At 41.1% G+C, this 12,430-nt stretch overlaps 1 protein-coding gene across 1 annotated transcript in view; it reads right to left on the bottom strand.

The window, feature by feature from the left end:
* Positions 1–7,665: 7,665 nt before the first annotated feature.
* The window catches only part of SLC9A7 (solute carrier family 9 member A7), a 105,838-nt gene continuing 101,073 nt past the window's right edge, over positions 7,666–12,430 (bottom strand). The window contains exon 18 of the mRNA XM_014527293.2: positions 7,666–9,460. Coding sequence (XP_014382779.1) covers positions 9,212–9,460 — 249 coding nt within the window. The 3' untranslated portion in view covers positions 7,666–9,211. The remainder of the gene's footprint in view (positions 9,461–12,430) is intronic.

The following is a 12,430-nucleotide window of genomic DNA, read 5'->3' as shown; positions in this document are numbered from 1 at the left end:
GCCACTCCCCCTGCCCATACCCACCAATTTCTGGTGGCCTGCCAGTAGCCCACTGGGCCAAATACAGCAGCTCTGGGGGGTGGATCTGGCCTGTGGATTATACGTTTCACACCCCTGCCTTAAATGATACTTTCATGGTGAGATTTGGTACTTGCAGTGCTCATTCCTAATATGTTTCTGTTATTGTTTTAGAAGAACTTTAAAACTACTGGGAATCTAGTGTTCTTCTACCTGTTATTAAGCTGTTCCAATGCTATGGCACTCTTAAATGCTGTCAGAAGGAACAACGTTTCATACCTGACGGTGAACAATGTCCTTTGCCTCCTAACTAAAATACATAAAAATGAAAATTTAATTTAAGGGTTTTTTTGGTGTGGCACTATATGAGCTACATTTTCCTACCTCTAGTTTAACAATTTCAGAGAATCAACCCATTTGAAAAATTACAGAATCATGGAGAAGTAGGGCCAGAAGGGACCTCATCTAGTTCAACACCCTGCTTGAGGCAGAAAACATCTAAATCTAGTAGATGGCATAAACTTCAAAACAGGTAAAGCTTTTGCTATCCTGTTCTAAAACATCTTGTGGAAGGACAAACTAAATGCATATAATTTAAATGCAAACATACACAAAATGATTTTTCCCCCAATTAACTTCTGTAGGAAACTTACATGTTAACAGTGGGTACATGTATAACTTTCAATTGTTTGTTTTCATCTAAACGGTAGCATTTGCAAAGGGAGCATAATTCTGCTTTCTACTCTCAGTGTACCCCAGATCATGTGAAGTTGGATTATTCTGTATAAGTACTATGGAGACAGTCTCCAGAATTGATGGGAAATCTTCGTATTCTTTCAAAATGGGGTAACCTAAAGCAGTGTATAAAAAAAAAAGTACTTTTATAAATTCCTGTTGGGGCCATTGTTTCTGTGCGTATGTGTTGAATTTGTTTTGTGTTGAAGTAAAATCAGAGCTAATTCAACAAAACTCCTTTACTTCCATGGGAAAAGGATTTTTAACCATGTCTTTGTACTTGTGCAAATCTTTGTGCAATGCAGCTTGCAGGTCTGAAACAGACACTTGGATTCGGCAATGAAGCAAGTGTTACGTTTGCCAGCATAATGATGTCTTAGGGTTGGGTTTCTCCCAACAGTTTCCATTTCAGCCCAAGTACAAGTATTTCTGCTGGTGTGGCATATTTTGCTGACTGAGCAGTTCAAAAATATTTGTCAGTATGAGCATTCTGGTGTTAGAACTACATAAACAAGCCATTTAAATGTGGACTGGGTTTTGTAGCTGAATGCCACACACTGTGCATGTGTCTACATGAGATGCTTTACTGCACTGTAGACTAATTATTGCACAGCAAGGCACATGCAACAGCTACTGAATGCTAAATTAGGCTAATGCGTGGTTTTTTACTACTTGTAAATACAGGTAGTAAATTAACTGTGCATTAGCTTCTGCACAGTACCACTCATGTAGACAGCTTACCAGGAGCAAATTGCTCCTAGTCAGCCCAGGCAGCAAGGGGCAGGGAAACTGTCCCCCTCCCCTGCAGCTGTTCCCAATCAGGGCAGGGGACTGGGAAATAGCTGCCCTGGTGGTGGGACAGCACCCTCACACCAGTCCTCCAGAGCCTATGCCTGACCCCATGTCCCCTTCCAGCCCAGGGCTGGTACCCAGAGGGGTCTAGAGCTCCCCTGGCTGCTGTAGGGGAGCAGAGTAGGGCTCTAAATTGCTCCCATTGGATGCATGTGTAGATGTGCTCTCAGGGAAAGCTTACTGAGCAGTGTTTTACTGCACAGTAAGCTTACAGTACATTAATAGCATATGTAGGCTATTATTTTAGCAAACTTCTAAAATCTTTGAGTGGTGGTAATGCACAAGGAATTTTAAAAAATAGCCTAAGAGTAGAGCCTGTCTATAAAATACTTAACCAGATATATCCTCTTGTGACAGAATACATGGACTGACTTCACGCTTATTTTGGTTGTCATAACCTTCCAAGTTTCCCATTGAGACTTAGTATGGTATTTGGAACAGTAACAACTTGCAGATGAAATTTAGGTCAGTGGCATAAAACATAGTGCAGTGAGTCTTGCCGTGCACTCCGTGCAGACAGTAACATCTTGAAATATTCAGTGAATTGAAACACACAAAGCAGGTGTGGATTAGTGATACTGGGAGTAATTCCTTTAAGAGCTGGGTTTGGATAACTTAAATTTTTTTTTTTTTGGACATGTAAAAAACTTAAGGGTGTAAAGCCACTTGCTGTGGAGTACAAGAGCCATCATTCAAGAGATGATTTATTGCTGGACTGGGATTCTTTCTTTCTTTCCTTTTAATTTTGAAATACAGTTCAGCCCTAATTTTAGCAAAAATCACTGAAGGTCGGTGAGAATCTTGCTGATTTTTTAGGTTGTCTTAGTAAAAGATTTGTTTTAAACCATTTCTCTGGGTTTGCAGCTTATCGATTCTTTCAAACTTCTCTTCTGTCCATTATATAGAGTTATTCTAGATCTTATTTTATTTATGCAGGTCCAGCTTAGAGGCATCGTGGCTTCACTGAAGGGGGATCTTCAAACTATATCCTCCACTAGAAGTAATGCAGCTGAAAGATTCTTAAGCTTCATTACTTTGCACACTTGTCTTAGAATTTTCCAATATAACACCCTTCAAGTTACTTTTTCTACACAATGTCCTCTAACCCCATAATCTACACTGGACACCTTTTTCATGTACTTTAGACTGGATCTTTTGTGATTAGCAGGGATCCTGGTTATCTGATTTAAAAAATCCTCAATTTTTGGATTAAAAAAAAAGTAACCCCAAATCCACATTTTTCCGTAATTTAAATGAAACAAACACACACAGATTTTTCAGATTTAAAAAAGTAACCCCAAGTCCACATGTATCCATGATTAAAATGAAACACCACTAATATATAGGCTTATATATTAGTGGTGTTTCATTTTAATCATGGATACATGTGGACTTGGGGTTACTTTTTTAAATCTGAAAATTGGGGATGTTTTTAACCAGAAAAAAACAGGCTCCCTAGCAATTAAATGATGGCATTTGCTGTTGCCACTGACCCCACCCCCCCTTTCTCCCCCCATTCCCTTCCCCTCTCCTCCCAAGCTAGCTGACCTTGGTCTCCTTGTTGAAAGTACTGTATGCCAGGAAGCCTTACTCCTAATGCTCACATGCCTCACTGAACATTTTTGGAAAAATAAATGGCCACAGGCTGATTCAGTTGAAAGTGCTGATTTTATTCTAATGGACCTTTTTCCTGCCTCAGAAACTTAACTTTTCATGCCTTTTAATTTCCATTAAAAGGCATGCCTCTGTCCACTCCCTTTCTGGTGCAGGGACAGAGCAAAAACGTGAGGTTGAACAAGCTATTCTGAGCAAGTCAGAACTTCAGAATGTGAAAGATTCACAGATCCTTTCCTTGAAGGCAAAAGGATGATAGTAAAATGATCACACTTTTGAGGAGGGACTTGAAATTTGTCAAGCAGGTGTCCTTTAACACAAAAAAATTCTGTCCAAATCTGGCCAAGGTCAGGGTGGTAGATTTTAACAGCAAAGATCTCTGAAAGTTCTGTGCACATAAAGGTATGTAGAGCCTCTTCCTTCCCCTCATGCTGACCAGACAGAACATCTACCGTCTCTACAGGACAACTGAATGTACTGCCTCTAGCCAAGGGCTACTCAGGTAAAGCCAGACTCCTCCTGTGTTTGGCTGTTCCAGACCTGAGCAGAGCTGGACACTAGAACCGTAACTAGTGAGCCCACCTGTGTTCTCAATGAGCCCCTTGCTACTACCCATTGAAGTTGGAGGAGGAAGCAATTCAACTTCAGCTGTACTGGGGAGGGGGCAGCCCTTACAATGCAGGTGGCTGGGAGCTGGGTGGTACCAGGCAGTGTGCCAAGACAGGTAAGAATTGTCCCCACTCCCCCCCTGCACTCAGTGATACTTCCTTCCCCATTCCCACCCCCCCCTTCTACTTCCTTGAGCTGACCCAGGGGCAGGCAGAGCTTGATCACTGGACTCAGCTGGGGACAGCAGCAGCAGCTAGCAGTTTCTTCCTCCCTGCCCAGCTGCCCCTCCCTTCACCTCCTGGGTGTTCGCTGCCAGGCTGGAAGCAGGATTACTGGGAGAGAATGCATCTGCTGCTGCTACCCTTGGCTGAGTGGGGCACCCCATACAGCCTAGCAGAAGCAGCTTGGGAGCTCCCTGTGCCCGGGGTTAGTTGAGGACAGTGGCAACAGCAGGAGTGGGAGAGAGGAAGTGCTGATGGGCAGGGTGGGGGTGCTGAGAGCAGGGGTTGGGTTCTTATCTGATTTAGAGACTTAAAAAAAAAAAAAGTCCCTGGCTGCTGCTCCTGTGACATGGTCTGCCCACCCCAATGGGGGAAGGGTTAGAGTCAACTCACCTCTGCAACTCTAGTCGCTGCTCCAGCACACACCACATCACAAAATCCTGGATTTGCCTATGGGTGGGTAATGAAAGAAGCTGGCTTATAAAACCATGCTTCATTTTTTTTTTTTTAAACAATTTGGAAGGAGAATAGCGAATGAAGCAATGAAGGTAGTTAAATGTTACAAAGGAGAACTGGATTTAATCTCTGTTCTTATGATGCTGGGCAAGTCACAAACTTTTCACAGATAGGCACTATGTTCTAAGGATTTGACTTGATACATTGGAGTCCTATCTGCAGGAGTGTTGAGTATTCACAGCTGCAACTGAAGTCAAGAGGACCTATTCTTTGAATGTGTTAAGTGTTACATAGCTTGAAGTACTCTGGGGGAAAAAAAAGCATGAGCATATAATTGGACTGGAGCCACAGTGTTCTTTTAATAGTTTTGTCTGTAATAAATGTCTATGTTCTGTTGATAAGAGTTCACAGACTAACAAATCCACAGTTTTGCAGAAATGAGTGGAAAGGATTAATTTTAACTCTTGTACAGTAGCGCACTCCAAATGTTAGTTTTATATCTATAGCAACTTGAACCAAAAACTAACATACAGTAAAGTCAGAAGTTTTTGGATTTCTTACATCTTTCAAAATCCCACCTCTGAAAAGAACATCTCTAAGTTTTCAGTATTCACACAAATGCAGCAGGTGGTTTAGGCAAGTTCTTAGCCTGCTCAAGTACTGCACTACAGCAACCTTTTCAAGCTTTGGTTTTGAACGTTAACATATTTTACATTGGATGTCAAAGTATCTGAAAAGCAGCGTTGCTAAACAAGGTGTTATCTTCACTTCTGTGGAGTGTTGACAGGATTACAAACAGACTCCATTTTCCAGTCTTCCTACATACAAAGATGAGGCACAATTTCCTTTTCTAGGTAAATTGTGTTCTTAAGTTAGATATAGTACACATGACTATGGGAATGCTTACACTTAGACCAGTGGTTTGTGACCTTTTAAGCTCCAAGACAGCCCCTCCATAATTGTTTTGAATTTAGTGGCTGGTTGGGATTACTGAGCTAAAAGTTAAATTCAAAATAGTTATGGAGGGCTGCTTTAAGGTTAGAGAGGTTAAGAAAACACGGATGTAGCTGATGCCAAAGCAAGGTGGTGGGAGCAGGACCTCACACTGCTGTGCCCTGTTCTTTCCATTGTCTTCCTCTGCTCTGTGCCCACAGGCCACATCTGATAGGGCAAGGACAGACTACGGCCAAGGCTGCTCCTCTGGAGTTGTGCATACTGCTTCATTATATTGCGCACTTGTGCCCTTGGGAGCGTGGGAGAAGCTGAGGGGTTGAGCGGGTCTGAAAAGTGCAGCTATCTACACATCTGCCTGCCTGCCCACAGGCAATGTAGGTGTGCTGGAGGGTGGAGGGGGCATTAGTGGCAGCAATCCTTAAGAGGAGCAGCTGGGGATGCCTGTGGCTTGTGAGATGCTGCAGTCAGTATGGGAAGCCAAACAGTAAGAGGAGAGTGCTTTACTCCTCACATAGGTGGAGAGGTACAGCACCCCTCAAAGGATCTCGCAACACCCCAGAATGCCATGTCAAGATAGGACTGTCCCATAGAAATTTTCAGCATTAAGCTGATAATGTGAAGGCAAAATAGGCATGTAAATAGTTTATTGTTGATGCTAGTGCCAGCCAGCAAAATGTTTGAGCATGTTAAATTATCTGACACAGCAACCGATACTTTCTCTTCATTAAGTTCTGGTTAATTTCATTACAGGAGTCTAAATTTGGGTCACCTTGAAAAACCCCCAGGGTATTTTAGTAAGTTTCCATGTTTCTTTGAAAATTTTAACTTAATTCATGTAGTGAAGATATGTCTGACGTGGTGACACACTGCTCCATGAAGATGACAGAGAGAGAGAGAGTACGGAAAGCAAGATTTCAGTACAAGAATAATGGGAAAGAGCCCACTAACTACAAAGTTGTTTTTTCACCTTCGAGTGCTACTGGAGAAGGTTAAACACTCAAAGCTAAGGATTAAAAAGATTAAATGCTTTTCACAACCTAGGTTGTTTGTTTTTTCATGAAGGAGTCCTTTACCAAACCTATAGTTGTCAGTAAGTTCCATGTTAGTCAGACAAGGCCACTATTGCTTTCTTGTTCATCTGGATTTATATTAAAATCTGAAATGGAAGGAGGGATTGAGGTTAAAACTGAAGTAAGAAAAACCAAGATTCACTGTTGTTTAAGTCTTAATTACTTTTTTTAAGCTTGCATATTTAAGCCATTGCTCAATCTTATGTTCAGCAACTATATTAATTTTTAAAGTTAATGAGGGTTGATGAATCAAAAACCTTAAGAGTCAAGGCCCACATAAACCTGACTTTAGTGAGCCTGGTAGTAGGGATGCAGTAAGCTAAAGCTTTAAGTATCTGGCACTCTTACAGAACCTTTCCCCTCGTACTCTCCCACCCCAAGATAAAAAATAGGCTTGTGTAATTCAAAACAGGGTTTTGCATTTTCAGCGTCAGTATAATTTCCCTTGTGCTTTGCAGCCTGTCTTGAATTGCTAGTAAAAGTTTGCCTCACTAGAGTGAGGGGCAAGTCCATTTATTTCTGCCCCTTGGATCCTAAAAGGGTCGTGTGTGTCAAGGTAAATTAATACTTCCTTTTTTTTTTTCTTTTGCGGAAGTCTGAAGTGATGAATTGTCACTCAGAAAAACTGTATTTGGCTTCAAGTTTGACAAAAGTTTGTTTTTGACTTTTCATAGTTTAGGAAAAAGCAACTTTTTTCACTGGCAGTATTTAAGAAACAAGCCATGGAACTGCATAAATATTGTGAGTCATGAATACACACACATGGTGTCAGCCACTCTATCGTTCTTTGGAGCAGCAGACAACTGGGATGTCTAAATAGTTCTGTTGTCTAGAGATGTTCAAGCAGGCTTCTTATCCTTGCCACTTACGAACAAAGCAGACGAATGTATGACCCTTCCGGTTATCCCACAAAAGAACTGTAGGACTAAAGTTTTACATATTTTAGCATCTTGTTCCTAGATTCTTTTAGGCACTGGCTGTCAGATGCAGTCTGATGCCCTATAAACAGCATAATCCCTCCCTTTAAGATAAATTAAGAGGTAGATCATTGTCAATAAGAAGTTATTTGAAATAAAATGGCCTAGACAATGGCTGAAGTTCTGCTAGGCAGTTGTAACTTGCAAGTCAGTCAGTCAGCCAGCCCACTGGTAAGTTTAATAGTGAAGGAGAAAAGAGAATGAACTTTTGCTCATACATCATTTCTGTGAAAAGAATAAACTGAAATGGCGGAGTAAGAAAAAAATACATCATAAACAAACGGATATTACATCACATTAGTGGGCCAATGAGCTGGTTAAAAAAAATCCTAACTTTTTTGAGACACAAGAATGAGTTCACATTATAAAGCATGCTGTCAGTAGCTGAGCTCCAGTTAAGGGGGATAATATAGTTTAGCTATTAGCTCTTTGCAATAAGTCACTAATATCTATTGATGTGGGAATTAAAGAGCACTAAGCAATAAGTTAAGCTGGTCACACCTGAATGGGCCAAGCAGTAGGCAAGGACATCCTTCCCTTTTTACATGTCAGATGGGACTACTGTGCGTGTTACTTGCATCATTTATATATAGTCATGCAGCGCCCCATTGAAATTTCACATCTACACTGGAAAAAAAAAATGAAGGTAAATACTTTTGTTTTAAGATAACAACAAATGGTTAAATCTATGGGACTAGCTTCCCTTTTTTAAATAAACATTTGCAACTGAACCCATCACAGGCTAGAATTGTGAAGCAGAATCCATGGATACTTCTCAAATATGGAACTTTGTGGTTTCACATATGGTCAATACTGTTTTGTATCATCAATGCTGCAAGCTAGTAGCCTTTTGGAGTAACATTAGCTGACCTCTCCCCATCAGTTTATTTAATCTGATTTTAACAACTTAATCATGTCAGACAATCTACTTAGAGGTAAGAGCCAGGCATTTCAGAGTTGAATGGTTAGAATTTGGATTTCTCTCTTGTGATATGGTAACAGTAATAGTCAAGTTCTCCAAAATAAAGGGAATAAAAAGTATTCACTGCCTCCCTATTTAAATACTGAATTGTTCTTTGTTTTACCTTCTGTATATTGCCAATGAAGTAGTATAGCACTATTTTCCCTTTTTCCTGAAATGTATTAAGTGCAGTTTATGTTATAGTAACAGATCCCAGAAAAGTGCAGCACTCATTCATCTAGTCCTAGAATCCTGTTTTAGGACAAGTTTCTTCAAGCCTTCTTCGAGAACATTTTAACACTGGATCTCCCAACACTCCAATACGTCCACATAACTAAGTCTCATAATAATTACTCTTTGCTTGGATTTCCTCTCCCTCCTTCCTAAACCAAACTAGAATAAGCTTGGCACTAGGGGGTAACATTTTCACATATTTCTTCTTAGAAGGATGTTGCAGGTAAAGTGAGAACTGCAGCATACTTGTATTTAGATTCAATATGGAGTTTTCAGAGAAGAAACTGGAGTTTTTTCCACTTGTCTAGTTCAGACATTTAAAAACCCACTGTCAGCAGCTTGAATTAGAAAAAAGAAAAGGTCAAGGTTGACATCTTCAGACCTTAGTAAAACCACTTATACACACGTTAGTTTACTTCAACAGTCATCTCCACCTCAAGTGGCACTGGGGCCTGCAGTCTTCCTTGATCCATCTATGGGGCTACAGCAGTATTTTTACTGAGTCAGTAGTCATGCATTGTCTTCCAAAGGAAATACCAGTCTGGTACCCCTGCTTGTAACTTCATGATCTCCTGTTCCCAAGTCACGTTCCAGTGCTTCCTCAGAACTACTTTTTGTTCTCCTGCCATCGAGGCTAGTGGTGACAGTGTGAGAGCCAGAAGAACCATTAGCAGTTATTGTTGTATCACCATATGTCACAGCAAGGTCACCATCATTCAAGATAAAATCCGAATCCTCTTCTCTGAGCTGTTCTTGATTCTGAAACGAAAAAAACTGCATTATTTGGTCAAGATTCTTTTTTTCCTTAAAAATTACTGAACAGAATGATCTTACTGATTGGGCAATACATAAGCATTAAGAGTAAAATGACTGTAAAATCCTAAAATTAAGAATTCTTAAAGCCAGTTTGAAATCCAGTTTACAGTTCCCTGTAAAACTACTGCAATAAAAGCATTACTTCTTTTTAAAGTGAAGCAGCAGATTAATAGTACAGCTATTGTAGTCAGGGTTGGTTGTTACAGGATTAACAAACAAATAATATAGTATATGATCTTAAAGTCAATGCAATTTTATAGGTAATTTGAAACTGCCTAATTTGGAATGCTGACTAAGTTGGGTAAAATAATGCCTTAACATCCCATGCTAGATCAAGTACAGTAAATGTTCCAAACACAACAGGAAATTGATTTCATTCCTGAGTAGGTTTGAAAAAGATCAGAGGTTTTGGAAACATGACTAATAAGGAAAAGGTCAAGAACTGAAATCATTGAATTTGGAGAAGAGAAGACTGAAGGGGAATTTGATAACAGTCTTCAAATACCTAAGTATTTGCTATAAAGAAGATGGCGACTAATCTTTATGGCCATAGGGAACAGGGCAAAGAGCAATGGTCGCAAACTGCAGCAAGGGCACTTTGTGTTGGATAAAAGGAAAGCTGTTCATATTATAACGATGGTCAAGCCCTGGATCAAGCTACATTAATAGAACCACAGAAAGTGAGGGTTGAAAGGGACCTCAGGAGTCATCTAGTCCAACCCCGTGCTCAAAGCAGGACCATCCCCAACTAGATCATCCCAGGCAAGGCTCTGTCTAGCCAGGTCTTAAACCTCTGAGGATTGAGATTCCACCATGTCTCTGGGTAGCCTGTTCCAGAGTTTTACTACCCTCCTAGTGAGAAAGTTTTTCCTAATATCTAACCTAAACTTCCCTTGCTCCAACATTGCTCCTTGTTCTGTCATCTGCTACCACTGAGAACAGTCTAGCTCCATCCTCTTCGGAACCACCTTTCAGGTAGCTGAAGGATGCTATTCCCCTCTCAGTCTTCTCTTTTCCAGAGACTAAATAAGCCCAGTTCCCTCAGTCTGCCCTCAGAAGTCATGTGCCCCAGACCCCCTCACTATTTTCACTGCCCTCCACTGGACTCTCCAATTTGCCCACATTTTTTATGCAGGGGGGAGAGGAGGGGGGGGGGTGTCCAAAGCTAGAGACAGTATTCCAGATGAGGCCTCACCAGTGCTGAACAGAGGGTAACAATCACTTCCCTTGATAAGCTTGCAATGCTGCTACTACTGATGCAGCCCAGTATGCCATTAGCTTTCTTGGCAACAAGGGCACACTGTTGGTTTATATTCAGGTTTTTGTCCACTGTAACCCCCAGGTCCTTTTCTGCAGAGCTGCTGTCCAGCCAGTCAGTCCCCAGCATGTACTGGTACGTAGGATTGTTCTGTCCTAAGTGCAGGCCTTTGCACTTGTCCTTATTGAACCTCATGAGATTTCTTTTGTTCCAATCATCCAATTTGTCTAGGTCTCTCTGAATCCTAACTCTACCCTCCAGCATATCTACTATTCCCCCCCAGCTTGGTGTCATCTGCAGACTAGCCCTCACCAGTGCTGACCAGAGGGTAACAATCACTTCCCTTGATAAGCTTGCAATGCTGCTACTACTGATGCAGCCCAGTATGCCATTAGCTTTCTTGGCAACAAGGGCACACTGTTGGTTTATATTCAGGTTTTTGTCCACTGTAACCCCCAGGTCCTTTTCTGCAGAGCTGCTGTCCAGCCAGTCAGTCCCCAGCATGTACTGGTACGTAGGATTGTTCTGTCCTAAGTGCAGGCCTTTGCACTTGTCCTTATTGAACCTCATGAGATTTCTTTTGTTCCAATCATCCAATTTGTCTAGGTCTCTCTGAATCCTAACTCTACCCTCCAGCATATCTACTATTCCCCCCCAGCTTGGTGTCATCTGCAGACTAGCTGAGGGTGCACCCTATGCCATCTTCCAAATCACTGATGAAGACATGGAACAAAACTGGCCCCAGGACCGGGACACTCCATTTGATACTGCCTGCCAACTAGACATCGAGCCATTAATGACTACTACCCTCTAAGCCTGATGATCCAGCCAGTTTTATATCCACTTTACAGCCCATTTATCCAACCTGCACTTCTTTAGCTTGCCTATGAGAATGTTGTGGGAGACTATCAAAAGCCTTGCTAAATTCAAGATACATCCACTGGTGTCCCCACATCCACAGAGCCTACCTAAAGAGGTTGCAGAATCTCCACCCTTGGAAGTTAGAGCAATTAGAGAAACACTTGGCTGGGATGGTTTGGATGGAGATAATCCTGCCTTGAGTAGGAAACTGGACTAAACCTCAAAAAGCCCCTTTGCCCTACTTTTCTGTGATTTTAAATTCAAAGATCAAAAAGACGTGTGAAGAGCAAAAGGAGCCAGTCACTAGGACCAAATGCTACATATTCACAAATTCTTAAAAGAAATTAAAAAATTAGGACAATGAACTAAAAAATATGCACATGTTAAAACAAGCTATCTAACTGGGAAGCACAAAAAAAAAGAGATTTGTTTTTTTCTGGTGTTTTTTTTAATCCTGGCCAAATAAACCTTAATTCAGCATCAGGTAAATGGACTGAATTGATATTAAAACAGACAACCAACAGCAACAGTCTCACAATACCAGATCCAAAAAATAAAAAAGCAAAACCTGTGTGCTTTTTGATTTTTAGAAATGAATTTATAAGACTCTAACCAATAACTGAAGCAGTCCTGGTGGGAGCTACAATGTTGCCAGGGATTGGGGAAAAAAGTTAAGACCCCCCCACAAAAAACCAAACAAACAAACAAAAACAAAAAAAACCTGGGCAAATGTGAGGGGGAACCACAAGTTTCTGGGGTAAAACTATAGCTCATGATGCTCTCTGAAACATTTG

Source organism: Alligator sinensis, unplaced genomic scaffold, assembly GCF_000455745.1.
Source record: "Alligator sinensis unplaced genomic scaffold, ASM45574v1 scaffold144_2, whole genome shotgun sequence".
NCBI classification, from domain to species: Eukaryota; Metazoa; Chordata; order Crocodylia; family Alligatoridae; genus Alligator; species Alligator sinensis.
Note: the sequence above shows the minus strand (reverse complement) of the source record. Positions and strands in the feature narration are given on the sequence as shown.